Source organism: Netta rufina (genome assembly GCF_964035555.1).
Source record: "Netta rufina genome assembly, chromosome: 4".
In the NCBI taxonomy this organism is placed as follows: domain Eukaryota; kingdom Metazoa; phylum Chordata; class Aves; order Anseriformes; family Anatidae; genus Netta; species Netta rufina.
In genome coordinates, this window is record NC_140127.1 from 16,570,593 (window position 1) to 16,589,218 (window position 18,626).

General features: G+C 61.0%; 3 protein-coding genes across 3 annotated transcripts; 2 read left to right on the forward strand and 1 right to left on the reverse strand.

Annotated features, from left to right (window-relative positions):
* Positions 1-82: 82 nt before the first annotated feature.
* Positions 83-4,499, forward strand: GSR (glutathione-disulfide reductase). Its single transcript, XM_084285883.1, has 13 exons — positions 83-230; positions 678-704; positions 1,202-1,290; positions 1,566-1,635; positions 1,745-1,892; positions 1,994-2,048; positions 2,333-2,432; positions 2,854-2,940; positions 3,054-3,215; positions 3,413-3,524; positions 3,598-3,729; positions 3,838-3,971; positions 4,133-4,499. Exons 1-13 carry the CDS (start codon positions 102-104, stop codon positions 4,280-4,282), a joined length of 1,395 nt encoding a protein of 464 aa, XP_084142009.1. The 5' UTR covers positions 83-101; the 3' UTR covers positions 4,283-4,499.
* A 3,117-nt stretch (positions 4,500-7,616) lies between these two features.
* BTC (betacellulin) lies at positions 7,617-10,825 on the reverse strand. Its single transcript, XM_084286245.1, has 5 exons — positions 10,701-10,825; positions 8,659-8,730; positions 8,348-8,465; positions 8,110-8,256; positions 7,617-7,895 (listed from the first exon to the last, which is right to left on the reverse strand). Exons 1-5 carry the CDS (start codon positions 10,771-10,773, stop codon positions 7,790-7,792), a joined length of 516 nt encoding a protein of 171 aa, XP_084142371.1. The 5' UTR covers positions 10,774-10,825; the 3' UTR covers positions 7,617-7,789.
* Positions 10,826-12,099: 1,274 nt separating this feature from the next.
* PARM1 (prostate androgen-regulated mucin-like protein 1) lies at positions 12,100-18,626 on the forward strand. Its single transcript, XM_084286249.1, has 4 exons — positions 12,100-12,184; positions 16,434-17,099; positions 17,834-17,912; positions 18,442-18,626. Exons 1-4 carry the CDS (start codon positions 12,133-12,135, stop codon positions 18,524-18,526), a joined length of 882 nt encoding a protein of 293 aa, XP_084142375.1. The 5' UTR covers positions 12,100-12,132; the 3' UTR covers positions 18,527-18,626.

The window sequence follows — 18,626 nt, forward strand, 5'->3', positions numbered from 1 at the left end:
CTGTACCCGAGCAATAAACTCAGCCTGACCCGTGGTGCTGCGCTCCTGGGGGGCGGGCCAGGGGCGGCGCTGGGCTGAGCTGAGCAGAGCTGAGCCAAGCCATGGCGGCGGCCGCCTACGAGCTGCTGGTGCTGGGAGGTGGATCAGGAGGGCTGGCTGGGGCTCGCCGAGCCGCAGAGCTGGGTGCCCGCGTCGCCCTGGTGGAGCCGCGCCGCCTGGGGGGCACCTGCGTGAGTTGGGGACCGGGGGACCCCTGTGGGGCTGGGGGGAGCTCACGCCATCCCTCGCACGGGCTAACTTGGGTGGTGGGGAGGATGAGGTGCCCCTGTCAGGGTGACGCCAGCCTCAGGCTTCCCCCTCCCCGAATGCGGGGAAGCGGCAGCGAGCGGTGAGCTCCCGGTGGATCCGCTCTGAGCCGCTACCTTACAGGCGAGCAGCGCGCACCTTCCGTATTCTCCCTCAAGGAAGTGAAGGGCTACGAATAAACCACGAGGCCTCAAGGCTCCGCTCGTGGCTGCGGACGGGAATGCGCTGCCCTGCCTGCTGCCCTGCCTGCCTCTGCCTGGCAGGGCACGGAGCCGTGCCGTGTTTGCTGCTGGCCCCGGGCAGGTGCTCTCCGGAGCATCACCTCACAGAAATTAGGTGCTGCACTAAGACTCGCTCTTCTTCCCTCGCAGGTCAACGTTGGATGTGTGCCAAAAAAGGTGAGCGAGTGCTTTTGCGGTTGTTTGTAACGTGTTACCTGCCCTGGGTTTGTTGCGGGTCCGGGCACAGCCCCCGGTGCCTGGGGTTTCTCCCTGAGGGAAATGCCAGGAATTGCTGGGGCACAGCTGGCGGGGAGGAGGGCGTGGGGAGGAAGCAGGGCTTGGAAAGTGTTGAGCAACTGGGGCACCCAGACCTGTGTCCTGTGGGCTGGCCCGGGCAGAGGCAAGGCATCAGGAAGCACAGCACATGTGCAGCTGGGATAAAATCCTGGTGGCATGAAGCCAGCACAGCCAGGGTTTATCACCCCACATGCAAAGGGCTGCTCGGGAGGCAGCGGGAGCTGCGTTACCTTCATGCAGAGGCTGGGCACTTGCTGCGACAGGCCTCGGGGGCCCCACGGTGTTTGTGGTTTTCCTGAAACCTCGCCAGCCTGCCTGGCGCAACGGGCACGTCCCGGGGCAGGGGCGCTGAGCGGGGCCTGGCTCTGTGCGAGCAGGTGATGTGGAACGCCGCCGTGCACGCAGAGTTCATCCACGACCACCCCGACTACGGCTTCGAGACGTCCGGCGTCAGGTTTAACTGGAGGTGAGGTGGCGGTGGCTTCACCCACGGTTACCTGGAGGGGGACAAGGGGCTGGGGCTCGGGGAACGGCTCCCCAAAAGACGGGAGGGGGCTGCCAGCCCCAGCAGGGAAGGCGGGGAACAGCATGGGTGTCAGCGGGAAGGTGACTGCCTGCTGTGTAACTCGAGGCTGGTTTATTTTGTGGCTCGTTTGCCACGTACTGAGGGGATAGAGCGTTTCAGCTGAGCTCAGTGGCTTTGTTAGCTGGCAGCCGTGATGAACTTCCACTTTGTTCCAGAACCATTAAAGAGAAGCGTGATGCTTACGTGAGACGCCTGAACGAGATCTATGAAAATAACTTAAACAAGGTGGGGGCACCTGTATTCCCTGCTGGCCTGGACGCAGTCCCTTCTGTGTGTCTTCTGTATATATCTGCTACTTGTGCACCAATGGGGCTCCCTGCTGTTCCCCCCACAGGCTCACATTGACATCATCCACGGCTACGGCAAGTTCACCGCCGATCCGGAGCCCACCATCGAGGTCAATGGTAAAAAATACACAGCTCCTCACATCCTCATCGCCACGGGTGGGTTCCCCTCGGTGCCCCCAGACAGCGAGGTTCCCGGTGAGTCCCAGCACGGCCCGGGTGGTGCTGTGAAAGCAAATGATGCAGCTGCGGGGCTGTGGAGAGCCCCTCTGTGGTAAAACTACTGCTCTGCTTTGCAGGAGCCAGCTTGGGCATAACCAGCGATGGGTTCTTCGAGCTGGAGGAGCTGCCCAGGTAAGGTGGGGCGTCCCCCGGCCTGCCCGGGGATGGAGCAGGGAGGTGGAACTGGTGCTCGGTGGCTTATTCAGAACTCCTGCTGGTGGTCACCCAGAGCTCCTTGGCTGTGCTCAGATGTTGCGCAGGCTGCTGTTTCGCAAGGCTTCCGCTGCTGTGGCACCCAAAACGAGCTGCTCAGGACCTCTATCCTTAGTCTGGGCACAGGAGAAGCTGCCAGCCTTTGGATGCACGTGCTTGTTGGGCTCCAAATACACACCTATGGCATCGTTGCTTCTCCGCAGGCGCAGCGTGATTGTTGGCGCGGGGTACATCGCGGTGGAAATCGCGGGGATCCTTTCCACGCTGGGATCCAAGTCCTCCTTGCTGATCCGTCGGGATAAGGTACTACTGTTGGCCAGCCCCACGGTGCCTCCCGTTGTTGCTACATCCTGGCCAGCTGCAGATCTGCGGTGGGGCAGCCAGGAAGGCTCGGGGCAGAAGGCAGAGCGGAGGCGTGCTGCCGAGCCCATCCCGGCAGCCACAGTGCGTGCAGAGAGGTTCTGCAGCAGTGCATGCCAGGGCACCTGCTTCCCTGAGCCTTGTGCTGAGTCATGGCCTGAAGAAAGAAAGATAATTATGATATTAAAAAAAAAAAAAAAAAAAGTAAACAAAGGAGAGCTTTGTTATCAAGCGGAAGCATCACTTATCTGTGGCTGAGTGGGGCAAGAGTGCTGGCAGAAGGGGGATGTGGGTGGAGGGGGCTGTGGGGCAGTGCCCCAGCATGCGGTCCATCATCTCAGAGGGCTGCGTGGTCCCTGCCCAGGTCCTGAGGACGTTTGACTCGCTGGTCAGCACAAACTGCACGCAGGAGCTGGAGAACACCGGGGTCGATGTCTGGAAGCACTCACGGGTATGGACGCTTGCCGGGGAAATGCGGGCCAGCAGGGCAGCACCCCAAGTGAGGGTGTCTGCTCACCGAACCTGTCAGCACCTTCTCACCATGGCCTCGGGTTGCTTCCGCAGGTCCAGGCTGTCACCAAGTCCCCCAGTGGCTTGCTGGATGTGACGGTGATATCCTCAGCGCCTGGCCACAAGCCAACGATGGAGGTGATCCGGGATGTGGACTGCCTACTATGGGCCGTCGGGCGGGAGCCAAACTCAAAGGACCTGTGCCTGGACCGTGTGGTGAGATGGGAACGTGTGTCCTTCCCCTTGGGCATCACCGTCCTTGGGCTGCGTGGGCAGAGCTTCTCGGAGCCATGTGGAACCGTGAAAAGCATTGCACGTCTCTGCTGGACTTGGTTCCTCCATCAGGAGACCTTCAGGTTGCTGTGAGGACCACAGGGTCCCAAGTGCCAACACAGATGGTGTTCTTCTGGCAGGGCGTGGAGGTGGATGCTCAGGGCCATGTGGTGGTGGACAAGTTCCAGAACACCTCCAGGAAGGGAGTCTATGCTGTTGGAGATGTCTGCGGCAGAGCCCTCCTCACCCCAGGTGCGTGCTGGTGCCCCCCATCCCCTTGTTCTCCAGCCAGGCCAGGTCTCAGGCTCCCTGTTCCTCTCCACAGTGGCCATCGCGGCTGGGAGGAAGCTGGCGCACCGGCTCTTTGGGGGCCAGCAGGATGCCCATCTGGACTACAGCAACATCCCCACTGTTGTCTTCAGCCACCCACCCATCGGGACTGTGGGCCTCACCGAAGGTAAGGGTGGGATGAGCTGCTGGGAGGCCTGCAGGCATTAAGTCACTTCCAGTGCTTGTGTGGAGAAACAGGCTGGGGAAACCAACGCACGGTGCCTTTTGTTGGCAGATGAAGCCATCTCTGCACATGGGAAGGACAATGTGAAGATCTACACCACGTCCTTCACCCCCTTGTACCATGCAGTCACCCAGAGGAAGGTGAAGTGTGTGATGAAGCTGGTGTGTGCCGGCAAGGAGGAGAAGGTGTGTGGAGGGGGACTTGGGTGTCCTTGCCTAGGGGGATGTGGGGGCCCCTGGTGAGGACCTCACTGCTGGGAACACCACTGGCTGTCCACACGGTGGGCCACCAGTGGCGGTGGCATGTGTCCTTGCCATGAGCCTGACCTCTTGCTTCTTACTGCAAGGTGGTGGGGCTGCACATGCAAGGCCTGGGCTGCGATGAAATGCTGCAGGGTTTCGCCGTGGCTATCAAAATGGGAGCCACCAAGGCCGACTTTGACAACACGGTTGCCATTCACCCTACTTCAGCAGAGGAGCTGGTGACGATGCGCTGAAACATGGGACTGACTGGTGGCAGCTGAGGCAAAGGAGTCAGCTGCCACCTCTTGGCACTACCTCTTCTGTGCAAGCCAATCACATGAGCAAATGCCATCTCCTTCTCTCAGAAATTCTCCTGGGTAGTAGGGATTTTTTTTTAATGTCTTAAACATTGCCTAAATCTCAGCCAGGTGCTCAGAGAGCAATGCATCAGTAGAATCAGCGTGGTATGATTTAAAGTGGAAAATAAATGCGGTGATGCTGGAAAGCTGCTGCCTTGTGCATAGTAGTTATGGTCCCATGCCCTGCTGAGCTGCACGAGGCAGGAGTAGGCTCTGGGGCATTGTCCCAACCCCAGGGGATAAGGGCAGGGAGCCAGAACCATGTCCATGGGGCACAGAAAGGGGATGATGACCCAAGCCCATAATAGGGAAACATCACACGTGTTGTTGAAAAGGGTGAAATGGAAGACCCTGGAAACCACCGGGCAGTCACACTCACCTCTCCGCCCAATGACACCATGGTGCGGATCCTCCTGGAAGCCATGTGGAAATGTATGGAGGGCAGAGTGGAGATTAGAATCATAGAATCATCTAGGTTGGAAAAGACCTCCAAAAACATCAAGTCCAACCATCAGCCTGACCTACTGAGCCCGGTCCCTTAGTGCCACATCCACATCTCTTAAATCCCTCCAGAGATGGGGACTGTACCACTGCCCTGAGCCAGCCAGCATGGCTTCAGCAAGGACAGTGGTGCCTGACCAGCCTGGTGACGTTCAATCATGGAGTGACCGTGCTGGTGGACATGGGAAGAGCTACTGGTATCACATACCTGTCCTTCTGTGAGCTCTTTGGCATGGTCCCACCCACCATCCCTGCTCTGGAGAGAGACAAATTTAACAGATGGACTATTCAGTGGACAGGGAATCGGCAGGATGGCTGCATCCAGAGAGTCACTGTCCATGGCTTAGTGTCACGGTGGAGACCAAGGACGAGCGCTGTCCCTTGGGTGTGCTGGGACCAGTGCTGTTTGTTATCTCTGTTAACAGTGTGGGCAGCGGGACTGAGCACACCTTCTGCAACCTGGCAGATGACGCCAGGAAGGGCTACCGGCAGAGGGACGGGGACAGCCCGGTGAAGCCCACCGGGGCCTAGCCCACGGAGCTCAGCTCCCTGCGGGGACCTGCCCCGCACGGCGCCGCCATTACACGGCCACAGCCCAGGACGCCCGCGCGGGGCGGGGCCCCGCGGCCGCCATCTTCCCTCCTCCCTCACGGTGCCCCGGTGCCGGGGGGGACCGGGGGGGACCGGGGGATGGAGCCGGGGCCGTGGCGGCTGTGTGGGGCCGGGGGGCACTGGGTGGGCTGGGCTGTGCGATACTGGTGCGGTGTTTGGGTAACTGCAGCTGGAGGGAGCCGCGAGCTGCAGGCAGAGGGAGCCGGGGATGCCCGGGGCTGACGAAGTGAGAAATACAAAGTGAATAGTCTATGCATTAAAACACACAACCACAGCATGCAGTAGTCGAGTTATGACATGTGATTGATTTATGACCTTGTATAAAGCACAGATCGCGGCAACAATTACGTGCTATAATGAGTTTGAGACAGCCAGAACTAATAAATAAATAAATGCAAACTAAATTAGTCAATATTTTTACAATGCACGACTATACAGCATTCAATAATAATACTCAAGCTATGACAATGATTGATTGCTGACCTTGTCTGAAGCTCAGATCGCTTTCACAAGCACCAGCTCTAACTACCCAGAGCTTTAAGCGCTGGAGACGTCCACCAGCTGTGCATGAACCGGAGAGGTGGCAAGCTGGAGATGTCCAGGGCTAATTAGTCAATAAATGCAAACTAAATTAGCCAATATCTATACAATGCACAGCAGTGACATTCAGTATTAATATTCAAATTGCAACAGCAATTGATTTACAACCTTGTGAAAAGTCCAGGCTGTCTGGACAAGCATGAGCCTTAATTACCTGGGGTCAGAAATGAGCTGGAGCTGTGGTGAGCTGGAAACATGCAGGAGACACTGGGGGCTGCAGGCATCCATGGATCGCAGACACAGGGGGCAGGGATCCAGAAACACAAACTACTCCATACTCCAATTCACGCTGCACGACCACAACATGCAGCATTGAAGTTATGACAGTGATTGATGTACAGCCTTGTCTAAACCCCAGACTGTTACAACAAGCATAAGCTGTCGCGAGCTGGAGGTGTGAATGAGTCGACGCCACCATGAGCAGGAGGTGTCTCTGGAGGCATCCAGGGCTGGGGATCCCCATGAGGTATGAGGTGTCCAGGGCCATTTAATTAGTATGTACAAACTAATTAGTATCTATGCAATGTACAACTATGACATTCAATATTAACATTCAAGTTCTGTCGGTGATGTTTTGCAACCTTGTCTAAAGCCCAGGTTGTTTTTACAAGGACACTGTCATGAGCTGGAGACAAAACAGAGCCAGAGGTGCAAATAAACTGGAGATACAATGAGCTGGAGATGTCCAGAAGACTTCCAGGTCTGGAGACATCCACAAGCTGGAGCTGCAAGTGAGCTGGAGAAGTCCAGGGCTAACTAATCAGTAATTGCAAACTAGTTAGACAGTATCCATACAGCATACAACGGTGACTTCCAATGTTCATATTACAACAGCAAGTAGTTTATGACCTCGCCTAAAGCCTGGGCTGCTTCAACAGCCACGGGCTGCAGTTACCTGGAGCTGGACATGTCAGGGCAGGAGCTGCGTCCCCTGAGGTGCAGAGCCAGGCTGTCCCCAGCCACAAGTGGAGCCACGAGGCACGGGGCAGGTGGTGCCCACAGGGACTGTGGCACCCAGACCAGACCCAGCACTGCCACCAGGAGCCAAGGGCCCTGCTGCCACCCGCAGCTGTCCCTGGCACTCACCACGTGTCTCCTCCCCACCAGCCTCCCCCAGGACCCTGCTCCTTCCCAGGGTCGAGCACTTCCATGTGCCAGCAAGCACAGCCCTGTGGCACTGCTGGCACAGGCAAATCCCTGGCGAGGAACCATCAGCAAAGAGGCTGCAGGAGCTGCCTGTGTCCAGCTGGTGCCAACGATGGGACTCGGAGGATGGCAGGAGCCAGGGTGCAAACCCTGAAGTGGCCAGATGTGCAGGGCCCCTGTGCCTGCAGGAGCAGTTTTTTACTTAAAAGGAGGAGTTTGAGCTGAAACTCCCAGAAAATGGGGTTGTGTTGGGGTGGGAGAAGGGGTGTCACAGGTAATTAACAGGGTCACGGGTAGCTGGGGTGGAGTGGGGGTCACTGGTAGGGAGCATGTCCCCTTTGCAACACGCAGACAGGCACAGGCATGCGGTCACCCTTTTATTAGCACCGTGACAAGCGTGACCCCTCACCCCTCCAGCCGGCGCTGGGACCCGCCTGCAGGTTCCTGCAGCTGCTGCGGGGAGAGGAGAGCAGGGGAGCTGTCAGAGCCCCCCCAAAAGGGGGTGGGGAGGTCCCCATCGACTCCCTGCAGCCCCCTACACCTTCACGCAACGTCCGTCTCCAGCACGTCCTCGCTTTTGGAGGGCAGGTTCTTGCTCAGCGTCTCCATCTCCTCTTCCTTCCTCTTCCTGCGCTGCTTCCGACAGTGGCTTTTTTTTTTTTTTTTTTGGGGTAGGGGGGATAATAATTAAAAAAATAATCAGGATGAGGCATCACCAAGGAGGCTGCCACACTGTTGCCCCTTCCCCCTCCTCTCATCCCACCCCACGGAGGCTGCGGACGGCTCCCAGCCCCGTGGCGATGCCACAGCACCCTCAAACACCACTCCCACACCTCCCGTCCCCGCACCCCGTCCCCACGTACTGTATGCAGAGGCAGGTGCAGACGACGAAGATGATGAGGACGACGATGCCGGCGATGAGGGAGATGACCACGATCTGGCCCTGGTCGCCCCGCAGGGGGAAGATGTCCACCAGCTCGCACCGCGCCCCCGTGTAGCCCCGCTCGCACCTGCCCCGCGGCACAGGGGACAAGGGTAGGAGTCCAGGCACCACCTCACACCATCCCCCTGTGCCACCGGGCCCTCTCCACCAGGACTTACACGCACGCCGGCGCTGCCTCGGCCACGAGGAAGCGGCACCTGCCCTTGACACAGTAGTGCCGGTACTCCTCGGGGCACCGCGAGAAGTGGCCCCGCCGCCGCAGCTGCGTCACATTACCTGTGGGGACGAGCACAGGGTGGCCCCGGGGGTGGCAGCGCCCCGAGATGCTCCCCAAACCGTGGCGAGCCCAAGCCAGGCAGGCTGCCAGCACGCGTCCTTGGCTACTGCCGGCTCGGGGACACGGCGCTGATAAGCAGTGCGCCAGACAAAACACCCCCGGCACCCGCACCGCTGGGTGCCCCCCTGTTACCTGCACAGCCCTCGCAGGGCAGCCCCTCGGTCACGTTGGTGTCGGCGCCCACGCAGCTGAAAAGAGCCAGGCCTGGAGAGGAGGAGGCATGGCTCAGGGGAGCGGCACAGGGAGGGGACCCCCTTCCCTTGGCAGCATCATCGTCAGCTTTTCCCTGGGCGGGAAGGGAAGGGAAGGGAAGGGAAGGGAAGGGAAGGGAAGGGAAGGGAAGGGAAGGGAAGGGAAGGGAAGGGAAGGGAAGGGAAGGGAAGGGAAGGGAAGGGAAGGGAAGGGAAGGGAAGGGAAGGGAAGGGAAGGGAAGGGAAGCTGCTCCCTGTCTGCAGGTGCCTGGCCAGGTGGCATCCTGGCCCCACATGCCACCAGCCACCCTCCTCCACCACCCCATCCCTTTTGTGCTGTCGGCATGGGCTTGGGGGACACAGGGGCAGCCGGTAGAGCCCCAGGCAGGGATGGATGCAGCAGCCAAGCGGACCCTTTGGAAGAGCCTCCTGGAGGCTTCAAGTGCCACCACGCCGAGCCCCTGCTGTGACCCTGCTGCCGCAGCAGGACGTGGGATGCCCGCCAGGGAGCCCAGCCGAGGCGAGCGCCCCGGGTTTGGCACTTTGCGGGGATTCAGCCAGGAAAGGGGCGGCCGCCCTGGGACGTTCGCAGGCAGCGGCGCGGTAACCGGATCGCCGGCATACCAGCACTGACTCAGCACGGCTCCGCGGCGTGGGGCCGAGCTGGGGACGGGTCCTGCCAGCGGGGCCGGGTGTCTCCCCTGGGGTGGCACGGCACGGTGCCTCACAGCACAGCAGGGCACGTCCCCGTGCCACGGGGAAGAGCTGGGGTGGGCGCGACGTCCTGCTAGGCCAGCACGGCCTCCCCACGAGGGGCAAGCCTGGCAGGGCCACCAGCGAGTGGGGTGGCAGCTTGGGCAGCCTCCCGTGTCCCCTGGCTGGTGGCGGGGCCTTTCCCAGCACCGCGTCCCTCCTGGCTATATATAGGCACCGCCGCCGCAGCAGCACGCCTCGAGCCACCGGGTGCCAAGAGAGCGGGGCTCAGCCTGCGCTGCCTCCAGCAGAAGGGACGAGGCCAGGGCGGGCCCCCCGGCACCAGCTGCGGGCTGACTTCACCCCAAGCGTGCGGCTCGGCTCGGCTCGGGAAGCTCCCCAAGCAGGGCAGTGCCCCCGGCCTTATTGCAAACAGCTGCCGCAGCCGCCCTCCGCGAGGCCTCCCTCCGGCAGCCTCCCCTCCGCGGGGTGGTGGCACCGGGGATGCTGCGGGTGCTGGTGGCACCGCGGGGTCCCCAGGAGCTGGGTCTCAGCCTGCCCATCGGCGGCTCCGGTCTGATGCTCTCCATCTGCCCCATGCCGGGCACCGCAGCCCCAAAACAGGTCGGGCACCATTCTCCGGGTGGGTGCGGGTTGGGCAGAGCGCGGCAGCAGCCCCACCAAAGGGCTGAGCCCCAGCTGCTCCCATCTGGAGGTGGGAAGGAGCACTCCGAGGTGGGACCTTCCCCTTTTGTGCACTTTTAGTGCTCAAGGAGATCACCCCACAGCGCGAAGTTGTGCCCCGTCCCTGTGCCAACGCGTGCACCTGTTGGAGAGGTGCTCGCTGTGCCCGCATCCTCCATCCCGGGTGCTGTCTGGGACAGCGAAACACATCCACATGTCTGTCCACAATCTGTCCACACGTCTGTCCACACGTCCACTGTCTCCAAGGCCACCCGCGGGCAGGGTCCCGGTGCAGGTGACAGAAGAGCCCCGCTCAGTCCCGAGGGGCTCAGAGCCGAGCGCAGCCCTCGCCCACGGCCAGGCACAACCGGGGGCCACCAGGAGGGGACAGGGGGACACCGCGGGGCACCGGGGACGGGACCAGAGGTGGCACCGGGACAGAGGTGCGGGACACCGGGCTGAGCACGGCGAGCACCGGGACGGGACGGGACGGGGCGGGACGGGAGCACCCCGGGCGGGCTCAGGGTGCGGGGACCCCTCTCCAGGACCGTGCGAGCCCCGTAACGGGACAGGCCCCCCCCTCGCCGCCCCGGTGCCGCCGCTTACCGGAGGCGAGGGCCAGGCAGAGCAGCAGGGGACCGGGGCCGCCGCCCGGCACCGGGGCCGCCGCCGCTTCCATGGGCGCCGCAGCCTCCGCCTGCCCGGTGCCCGGTGCCCGGCGGCCGCGGCGGGGCGGGGACGGGACGGGGCGGGACGGGGGCGGCCGCTGCCAGCACCGCCACCCATTGCCTCTGCCCTCCTCCTCCTCCTCCTCCTCCTCCTCCTGCTCCTCTTCTTCCCCCCCGCGGGTGGAAACCCACGGGTGGGGTCCCATCGGCGAGGGTTTCCCCGCCGGCCCCATGATCGGGGGCTGCGGAAAGGTGGAGAGGGGACGGGACCCTTCGCACCCTCCCAAATGTCCTCCCAAATGTGGGCCCCCCCCTGCACTCGCTGTCCCTGCGGGCGGAGGAAAGAGGGGCTGGAAAGGGAGCGGTGACCTCAAACCGCAGGATGGCAGCGATGGATGCGCGCCCTGGCAGCCGCCCCATTTGGCCGCCGGCCGGGGCTGAGCGAGCTCCTGCAGCAGCCCCGGAGAGCAAAACCCCACGCGTGGGGCCCTGGTGGCCGTGGGTTGTCCCCTGGCCACGCTGGGATGGGTGAGGCTGAAGTCACCCCAATGCTGCAGCCCGCCAGGCGCCCCCCCACTCAGCGTCCTGCTCGCCCCAAATCCTCCGGTGTCAGCTCGCAGCCCCCGCTCCGTTAGGAGAATCCCATCCACCTGTATGGAAAAGTGCCCGTGTCTGCCCCGTGTCGTGACCCTCGTGGTGTCCCAGACCCCGCTCCCGGGTGTCGCAGCAGACCCCGCACCGCTCTTGGGGCGACTCCCGGCTCTGCCCACCCGCCCCCTTTTTGTGCACCGCTACCTCCAGCACGCCCCAAACCCAGCTGCCCTTCCTGCTCAGCAAACTCGCTCTCGCTTTGTCCTTTGCCCCCTCGATGCCTTCTTCCCCTTCTGTCTGCTTTCACCTCGTTGAGTCCGAGAACCAGCCCTGTCCTCGCTCCCCGCCTGGCTAAAATCTGCGTCGCTGTCCCCCGCCTGCCGCAGCAGGAAGGGCTTTCCGCCGGGGAGCTTTTCCCAGACCCCAAAAACATCAGGACAACGGCGGAGGATGCGAGAGGGCTGGGAGCAGAGCCGGAGAACCCCTTAAGCAGGGGGGATATAAAGCGGGCCCCCCGAGCTGCGCCCGGCCGGGGGGTGTGCGGGCAGCCGGCCGGGGAGGGGGGCGATGGAGCCGCCCCCCTGCCCCAACCCCAACCCCAACCCTATTCCCGTCCCGGTTCCCGGCCCCGTCCCGGTGCCAGCAGGTGCCGCTGCGCTCCCGGGGCTGCTGCGGGCGGGGAGCGGGGCGGGGAGCGGGGCTGGCGGTGCCTTCCCCATCCCGCCTCCTCCTGCCCTGCTTCCCTCCCTCCCTCCGCGGCTGCCCGCGCCGCCGGGACCATGGGCTGCTGCTGCCGCCTCCTCCTCGCCCTCCTCCTCCTCCTCCCGGCAGGTGAGAGGCCGGGGACACGCGTGGGAAGGGCAGGCGGGGGGGTACCCCTCTGCCGTGGGGGTGGGGGGCCCCGTGGGAAATAACACCTCCTCCCCCCCCCCCAAAAAAAATAAAAATAAAACCACCACCCGCGCGTCCTCGGGATGGGGGGGATGCGCCCAGCCTGGAGCCACGCGTGTCCGCGGCCGCCAGTGGGGTGAGCAAAGGTGTTTGGCCGCTCCTGTCACTTGCATGGCACAGGTGCGCCCCTAAGCCCTCCTGGGGAGATTTGGGGGCAGCCCAAAAGCAGCCGGGTGTGTGTAGGGTGTGCGGTGGGCAAGCCCCACGCAGGGAGAAAGGCGGCCAAAGGCTGTGCCGCGCTCGGTGGGATCCGGGGCAGTCACCCACTGCACGAGGGGACCCCACTGTGCAAGGTTTTGGGCACATCGCCCCCGGTTCAGCCTCAGAAGCGTTCAGCTTGCCCGGCTTTTAGTTTATTTTTATGGCTGGGAAGTGAGGGGGGAGGAAACAAGCACAGGAGCGCTCTCAGCCATTTGTGCGCGCCGTGCATCCCCGGCAAAGGGAGACCTGCGAGGGGACCAGAGGGCTCAGAGCACATCAGCTGCTCCTGGGACATCTCCCCCCAGCCAAGCATCCCTCCCGTGCCCACTGGGAGCTGTTTCTCCCAGTGCCCAGGACAGATCCGGCACCATTCCCACCAGCACCCAGCTCTGCAGCACCGGCAGGGCCCCCGTGGAAGAACCCAGGAATATTTCCTAGGATTTTGGCCCCGCAGCTTTTGGGATGCTTCCATCAAGGGCTTGGATCTTTTGGGTGTTTTCTATAATTTTTCTCCACTGGAGCAGCATTTACAAGAAAAAGTCTTTTGGCATCAATGTATGATTTAAATGTGCATTTAAATGATTTAAACATTCATTTAAATGTACGATTTAAATGTTCATTCTTCAGGGCTTCATGACAGAGAGGATGCAGCTTGGCAGGAATAACTCCGTGCTTTTCTTGGCCCTGTAATGAAATAATAGCATCCCTTGCACGGCGTTTGAGAGGAAGGAGGAAGTTTGTCATACCTCTGACTTCTTGCTCAGGAGGCAAATTAGAGTGCTCGCAGCCTTGACGGCCCAGCTGACGCAGAGGGCAAGGTCTGCGAACGAGGCGAGGCTCAGCACCCAGGTGATGCCGCCAAAGGGACTCACGAGGGGATGGGGACCTGCAGACCAGCAGCAGCCCCAGAGGCTTCCACCCCGTGCTCAGGCCCCTCGGGCAGCTTGGGCACCAGGCTGGGTACCACCCTGGGTAGATCCTTTGGGCAGAAGATGAGGCTGCCCTTTGGTTTTGCTTCCAAAAACCCAGACCCGTGACATGAAAATGGCTCTTACCTCTATGCTGCTTCTAGAGGCAGCTGCTGGGCTGGGGTGGGAAGCAGCACCCAGCTTTGCTGAGCGGCCACGGGTTCTCCTCTGGGCTGACCTGGCCAGCATTCACTGCTGCGTTTCCTGGCTTCAGAAGGGGTGGCTAGGTTAAATGTGGAGGGTGGCAGAGTCAGGATAAGGTGCACCATTCCCTACGCTGCTCTCACTTGTCTCCTGAAGGAGACGCGCAGCAAACGCGATGGCTGGGGACCGCTGGGGTTAACCCAGGGTGAGAGCACTGCTGTATTCCCCACGTAGGTGAGGTCTACCTGCTTGCCGTGGCACAGCTGCCACATCCAGCTCTGTTTTCCTGGGCTAGAGCTCCTCTCTTTTGAGCTGCCTCTCAGCCGGCGTAACAGCCGAACAGCTTGCCACGCTTGCCTCTGGAGTGGCTCTGAGCAATGTGCTGCTAATGAAGCTCCCAGCCCAGGCCAGGTATGTGTTCCCAAAGCAGGGCATGGAAGTGAGACGTCACCTTCATGTGACGTGCAGGAACCAGGACAACAGCATGCCTGCAGGAGAGGGAGCTGCTCCGTGCACTAGGTGGTGTTCCCGTGGTTTCCCAGATGACTGGGTCTGATGTTCTTGAAGGGGAGAATATCTGTGCTACAGGGATTTGGATTTTTCTCTCCCATTTCCATCTTCAACCTGTGCAAAGGCCCCACGGGGCTGTAAACTGGGCAGAAGGGATGGCACCAGGCGATGTGCCTCCTCCCGGCAGCTCCGCATCTAGCCCTGCTCCCAGCCGGGTCCAGCAGGGCAGGATGGCCCTAAGGGAATCAGATGGGCACATTCTTCAGTGCTGAACTATGCTCGGTATCCTTTGATAACTGATGTCCTTCAGTTGCTTTGACAACCCTGCCTGCCTCCTAGCTCCTGAAGTCATGTGGTCGTGAAGGCAGATTTCTAGTGTTTTTCTATCTTTTGTTCCAGTGCACTCTTCTGGCTACTGCTCCCAGCCGCAGCCCAGGTGCTGTGAGGACAAGGGACCCACTGCCTCAGCAGTCCTTCACCTTTTCAGATGTGCTCGTAGAGGACCCGGCTTGCTGGTGACCTCCCAGACCTGTGGGTATGGGCTGTCCTGAGCAGGACGTGGTGGCACGTGGGGCCCTCAGCCAGGGATGCTCTGCGGGGTCCCCGCAGGACCCGAGGCTCAGGAGCAGCCTGTATTGCTGGTGGGATCCCTTTTCTAGGCTGGAGGAGAGGACAGCCTGATGTGTTGTGACTTGAGGTGGTAGTGGCCAGGCTGGAGCTCAGGGTCCCATGGCGATGGTGGTGCAGGGCTGGGACATTTAGGGTGAGGCTTCAAGCAGGCAGCACGGGATCTCAGGGAGGTTTCGCAGAGGGTCAGCAAGGTCTTGCAGAGGTCTGGCAGCCCTCTGGGGTCCTGCCACACCTGGTGGAGCAGCAAGACGCCCTGCTAAAGGCTGTGGTGACGGCCTGTAACCTGCTGGGCCAGTCACACCCGGCTGACGTGCCCCGGGACGTCCGAGGGCAGCCTTACTTCAAAGCCACTGAGGTGCAGGGCCAAGCCTGACCTCGAGAGCCCCAGGGCTGGAGGACGCGTGGTGCAGGCCATCAGCACGTCCACCCGGAGCTGCTTACTGCCCTGGCGTGGCCACCTCTACGTCCTGGGCCCCCAAAATGCTGGGTGCGAGCTCTGCACTTCCCTTTGCAGAGGTTTAGGTGCCTGCTGGTGTGATTTTGTGTTTGGAGTTAACGCTGCCTGCACTGGGGGGGTGAGGCCTGGTGGTGGCACAGTTCCTGGTGCCATCCTGCTGCCTGCCTGGGAGAGGTGCTCAGTGCTCCCCATGGAGGCAGCGGGGGGCTGCGGGTGCCCCCTGCCTGGAACCTGTGCCTGCTTCCCGTTAAATAAGGAAAAGGCCACCCCAAAACACCTCCTTTCCCTCGCCTTTGATCTCCTTCATGTTCCTCCCGCCAAGTGAATCTTGGGAAGACTGCGGGAGTGCTTGAACCTGGTCAAGGGAGGAGAAATGGAGGATAGCAGTGTTCCTGTACCAAAAACAAACCAAAAAAAAAAAAAAAAAGAAAAAAAAAAGAAAAAAAAAAGGCTATAAAGGGAAAATCAACATCAATCCTCAGCATGCCTCCAAGTGCTCCCACCTCCCCTTCAGCACTGGGATTTGGAGCCTGCCCTCCTGGGTGCCACCAGCGAGGGGCTTTGGGGGAAGTGACTTTCAGGGCAGCAATGAAAATCGGTGTTGCCTGAGATTGTTTTCCTCCTTTCTCACATAGCCCCATGACAAGGTGCTCAGGGGTGTACATAAGAGTGCATGGGAATAGAAATTCCTCCCGACGTCACTTGTTGTTGGCATGCCCTTCCCGCAGCCTGGCTGTGCCCGGGGAGCTGCTGGGGACAGCCTGGAGCTGAGCTTCTCTCTGGAGAGAGCAGGAGGGAGAAAAAATAGCAGTCACTGATGGGGACAGGGGAAAGAATGACTCATCTTCATGCGAAGAAATGGTGATGAATGAATGCACAAGGAAATGGGGGAGAAGAAAGCTGCCCTGTGTTATCGCTCCCAGCTGCGTGGTGCCTGCCGGAGGGGTGGTGGGGATGGGGCTGCCAGCCTGGGCTAGGGGGTGCTGAGCCCTGCAGGGGGGTGGGTTGGGATGCACGGGATGGGGAGTCCCAGCGTGCTGGGACCCTCTACCCCATGGCCCAGGAACAAGAGCAGGAAGAAATCCTCCTTTTCCTCCCTGTCTGCTCCTAATGGGGGATTTCAGCTGGCTTCGGGTTCCTGGGAGTTGTGACAAGCGCACAAGATGCCACCTGCCACAAGGATGTCTCCCTTACTAACCTTCATTTTTCTCCCTCCCAGGACTTGGTGATGACCCCACAGCTTCACCCCTTGCCCCCGCCAGCACCCCCCCAGAAGTGGTGGGGACAGCAGCAGGGCCGGGCTCGGGGGGCACAGCTGTCCCTTCAGCAGCTCCCCACCAGACTGCACCACCGACTGCCACGGGACCCACCAGAGATGAGGTGTCCTCCGGGCCAGCTGAGGTGGATGACCCCAATGGGGGCACTGTGGCCATGTTGTCCCCTGCTTCCATCCCCACGAGCACTGTCGCTGCAGCGGACAACCCCCCTGTAGCCTTCAGCTCGGTGCCACCTGCCTCGGAGACAGCCCCAGGTTCTCGGACAGTGTATAATGCCAGCGTGGAGGGAGGGACGACGGATTTGGGGACACCTCCCAGCCCCACGGGCACACCTGCACCCTTCTCTTCCTCCCCAAGCAGCAGCACCCCATACTCATCCCCTGGGACGGTGTTGTCCCCACCGACCGTCCCCAGCAGCACCACCCAGTCACCGATGCCGATGAAGGCTGTCCCTTCCCCAGGGACGATGGCCGTGGCATCGAGCCTGGCCACGGAGCCAACGTCCCCCTCAGTGACTGTGGCCAGCCACACCGAGGACACAGCCGACGGCAAAAGCACCCCCTCCACCGGAGTCACCATGGAAGAGGTCCCACGTGCCTTGAGCGCAGGTGAGCAGCTCCTCTCCCCGTGCACATATGCAGGCACACACACCACTTTTTTTTCCTGCCCTTGCCATTTATGGCTTCCCTTTCTAGTTGTTTTTCCACCCAGAAGTGACACAAGAGCCTGGTTGTCAACCCTGAGAGCAAGGCTGAGCTTTCTTGATGTGCTCCCTGGAGGAGCCCGTGTCATCTGCTCCACCTGTGGAGGGAGGGGGTTGTAGATACCCAAACTTAGGTGCTCAGTTGTGAGCAAAATCCTTAGCCTCATGGTTGTCCTTAAAAGCTCACGGAGGGGAGGAAAGAAGTTTCCTGACGATGGGCTAGGAGTAAGGGAGAGGAGAAACATGCTCCATCTGGAGCCACCATGAAGCTGGAGCTAGCTGTTTAATAGACCCTGGTCAAGGAAGAAATGGGGCCTCTGTCTCGACAGCCATGGAGAAACCACCCATCACCTGGCTGCAGAAGCCTCCCACCGTGATTACTTTGTGACCTGTGGGCCCTGGAGAGAAACCCAGTTTTGTTTTAGCCTGAATCTACCTGCACTGTGTTACGGGAAGGTGGAGATCCCAAAAGTATATGGGTGCCTGGCACTGCTGCATGGCCCAGCAGCCTTCAGAAGGGGCTTTGGGAAGCCCCACGGGGGTGTCCGTGCTGGAGATGGCCGGCAGGGTTGCATCCCAGAGCTGCTGTGGACAATGGGGCTGAGGGCTGAGCACTGCTCTCTCTGCTGCTGCCCGCAGGGAGCATCGTGGCCATAACAGTGACGGTCATCGTGCTGGTGGTGCTGGTCTTCGCAGCGGCGGCGTACCTCAAGATCAGGTAAGGCCAGCAGCTTGCAGCGGGGATAACCATGAGGGCCATGCCTTGGGGCAAGGCTTCGAGTCCCAGCCTTGTGTATCATGCCCCTACCGAAAGGCAGAGCTTTCTTCAACACCTCACAACACCCTCGCTTAAATGCCGGGGCTGCTGCTCAGCATACAGCCATACACACCATGTATCCCCAGGGCAAGTGTTCGCCTCGGGGCTTTCCGTGACGCCTGCAATAAACAGCAGCATGGCCAGGCACTGAGCATCTCTCACGAGGCTTTGCTGGCAGCCAGGATGAGCAAATGTCTTGTGTTAACTCCTGGCCATGCCCTGGCGTGGCTCAGTGTGGGTGGGACACTGTGTGGGCCATGGGGAGGTGGGAGTCACTGCACACTGCAGGTCCCGGTGCCTTTCCACAGGGAAATGAGGGATAAATTTGGGCTTCAAGGTGCCGGAGGGCAGCCGGTGTGCTTGCTGCTCTGTGGGCCTCCCTGGCCGCGTTTGCCTTCTGCAGGCTGACCCGCTGCATGCTTCCCCACAGGCACTCCTCCTACGGCCGGCTGCTGGATGACCACGACTACGGCTCCTGGGGGAACTACAACAACCCCCTCTACGACGACTCCTAGCAGGAGAAGATCCTTATTTATCAGCGCTTCTGCAGCACGGCACCCACTGCTTCCCCCCCACCGTGTGTGCTGGGCCGCGGCCAGAGCAGGCGCCTGGGCA

Excerpts from the sequence above, each read along its gene's own strand:
- GSR (XM_084285883.1), top strand. The coding sequence starts at position 102 with ATGGCGGCGGCCGCCTACGAGCTGCTGGTGCTGGGAGGTGGATCAGGA. Across the intron at positions 1,893-1,993 it reads CCCAGACAGCGAGGTTCCCG|GAGCCAGCTTGGGCATAACC; the intron begins GTGAGTCCCAGC and ends TCTGCTTTGCAG. Across the intron at positions 2,941-3,053 it reads ATGTCTGGAAGCACTCACGG|GTCCAGGCTGTCACCAAGTC; the intron begins GTATGGACGCTT and ends TTGCTTCCGCAG.
- BTC (XM_084286245.1), bottom strand. The coding sequence starts at position 10,773 with ATGGAAGCGGCGGCGGCCCCGGTGCCGGGCGGCGGCCCCGGTCCCCTG. Across the intron at positions 8,731-10,700 it reads CTGCCTGGCCCTCGCCTCCG|GCCTGGCTCTTTTCAGCTGC; the intron begins GTAAGCGGCGGC and ends CCTCCTCTCCAG. Across the intron at positions 7,896-8,109 it reads TGCACCTGCCTCTGCATACA|CCACTGTCGGAAGCAGCGCA; the intron begins GTACGTGGGGAC and ends AAAAAAAAAAAG.
- PARM1 (XM_084286249.1), top strand. The coding sequence starts at position 12,133 with ATGGGCTGCTGCTGCCGCCTCCTCCTCGCCCTCCTCCTCCTCCTCCCG. Across the intron at positions 12,185-16,433 it reads CCTCCTCCTCCTCCCGGCAG|GACTTGGTGATGACCCCACA; the intron begins GTGAGAGGCCGG and ends TCTCCCTCCCAG. Across the intron at positions 17,913-18,441 it reads GCGGCGTACCTCAAGATCAG|GCACTCCTCCTACGGCCGGC; the intron begins GTAAGGCCAGCA and ends GCTTCCCCACAG.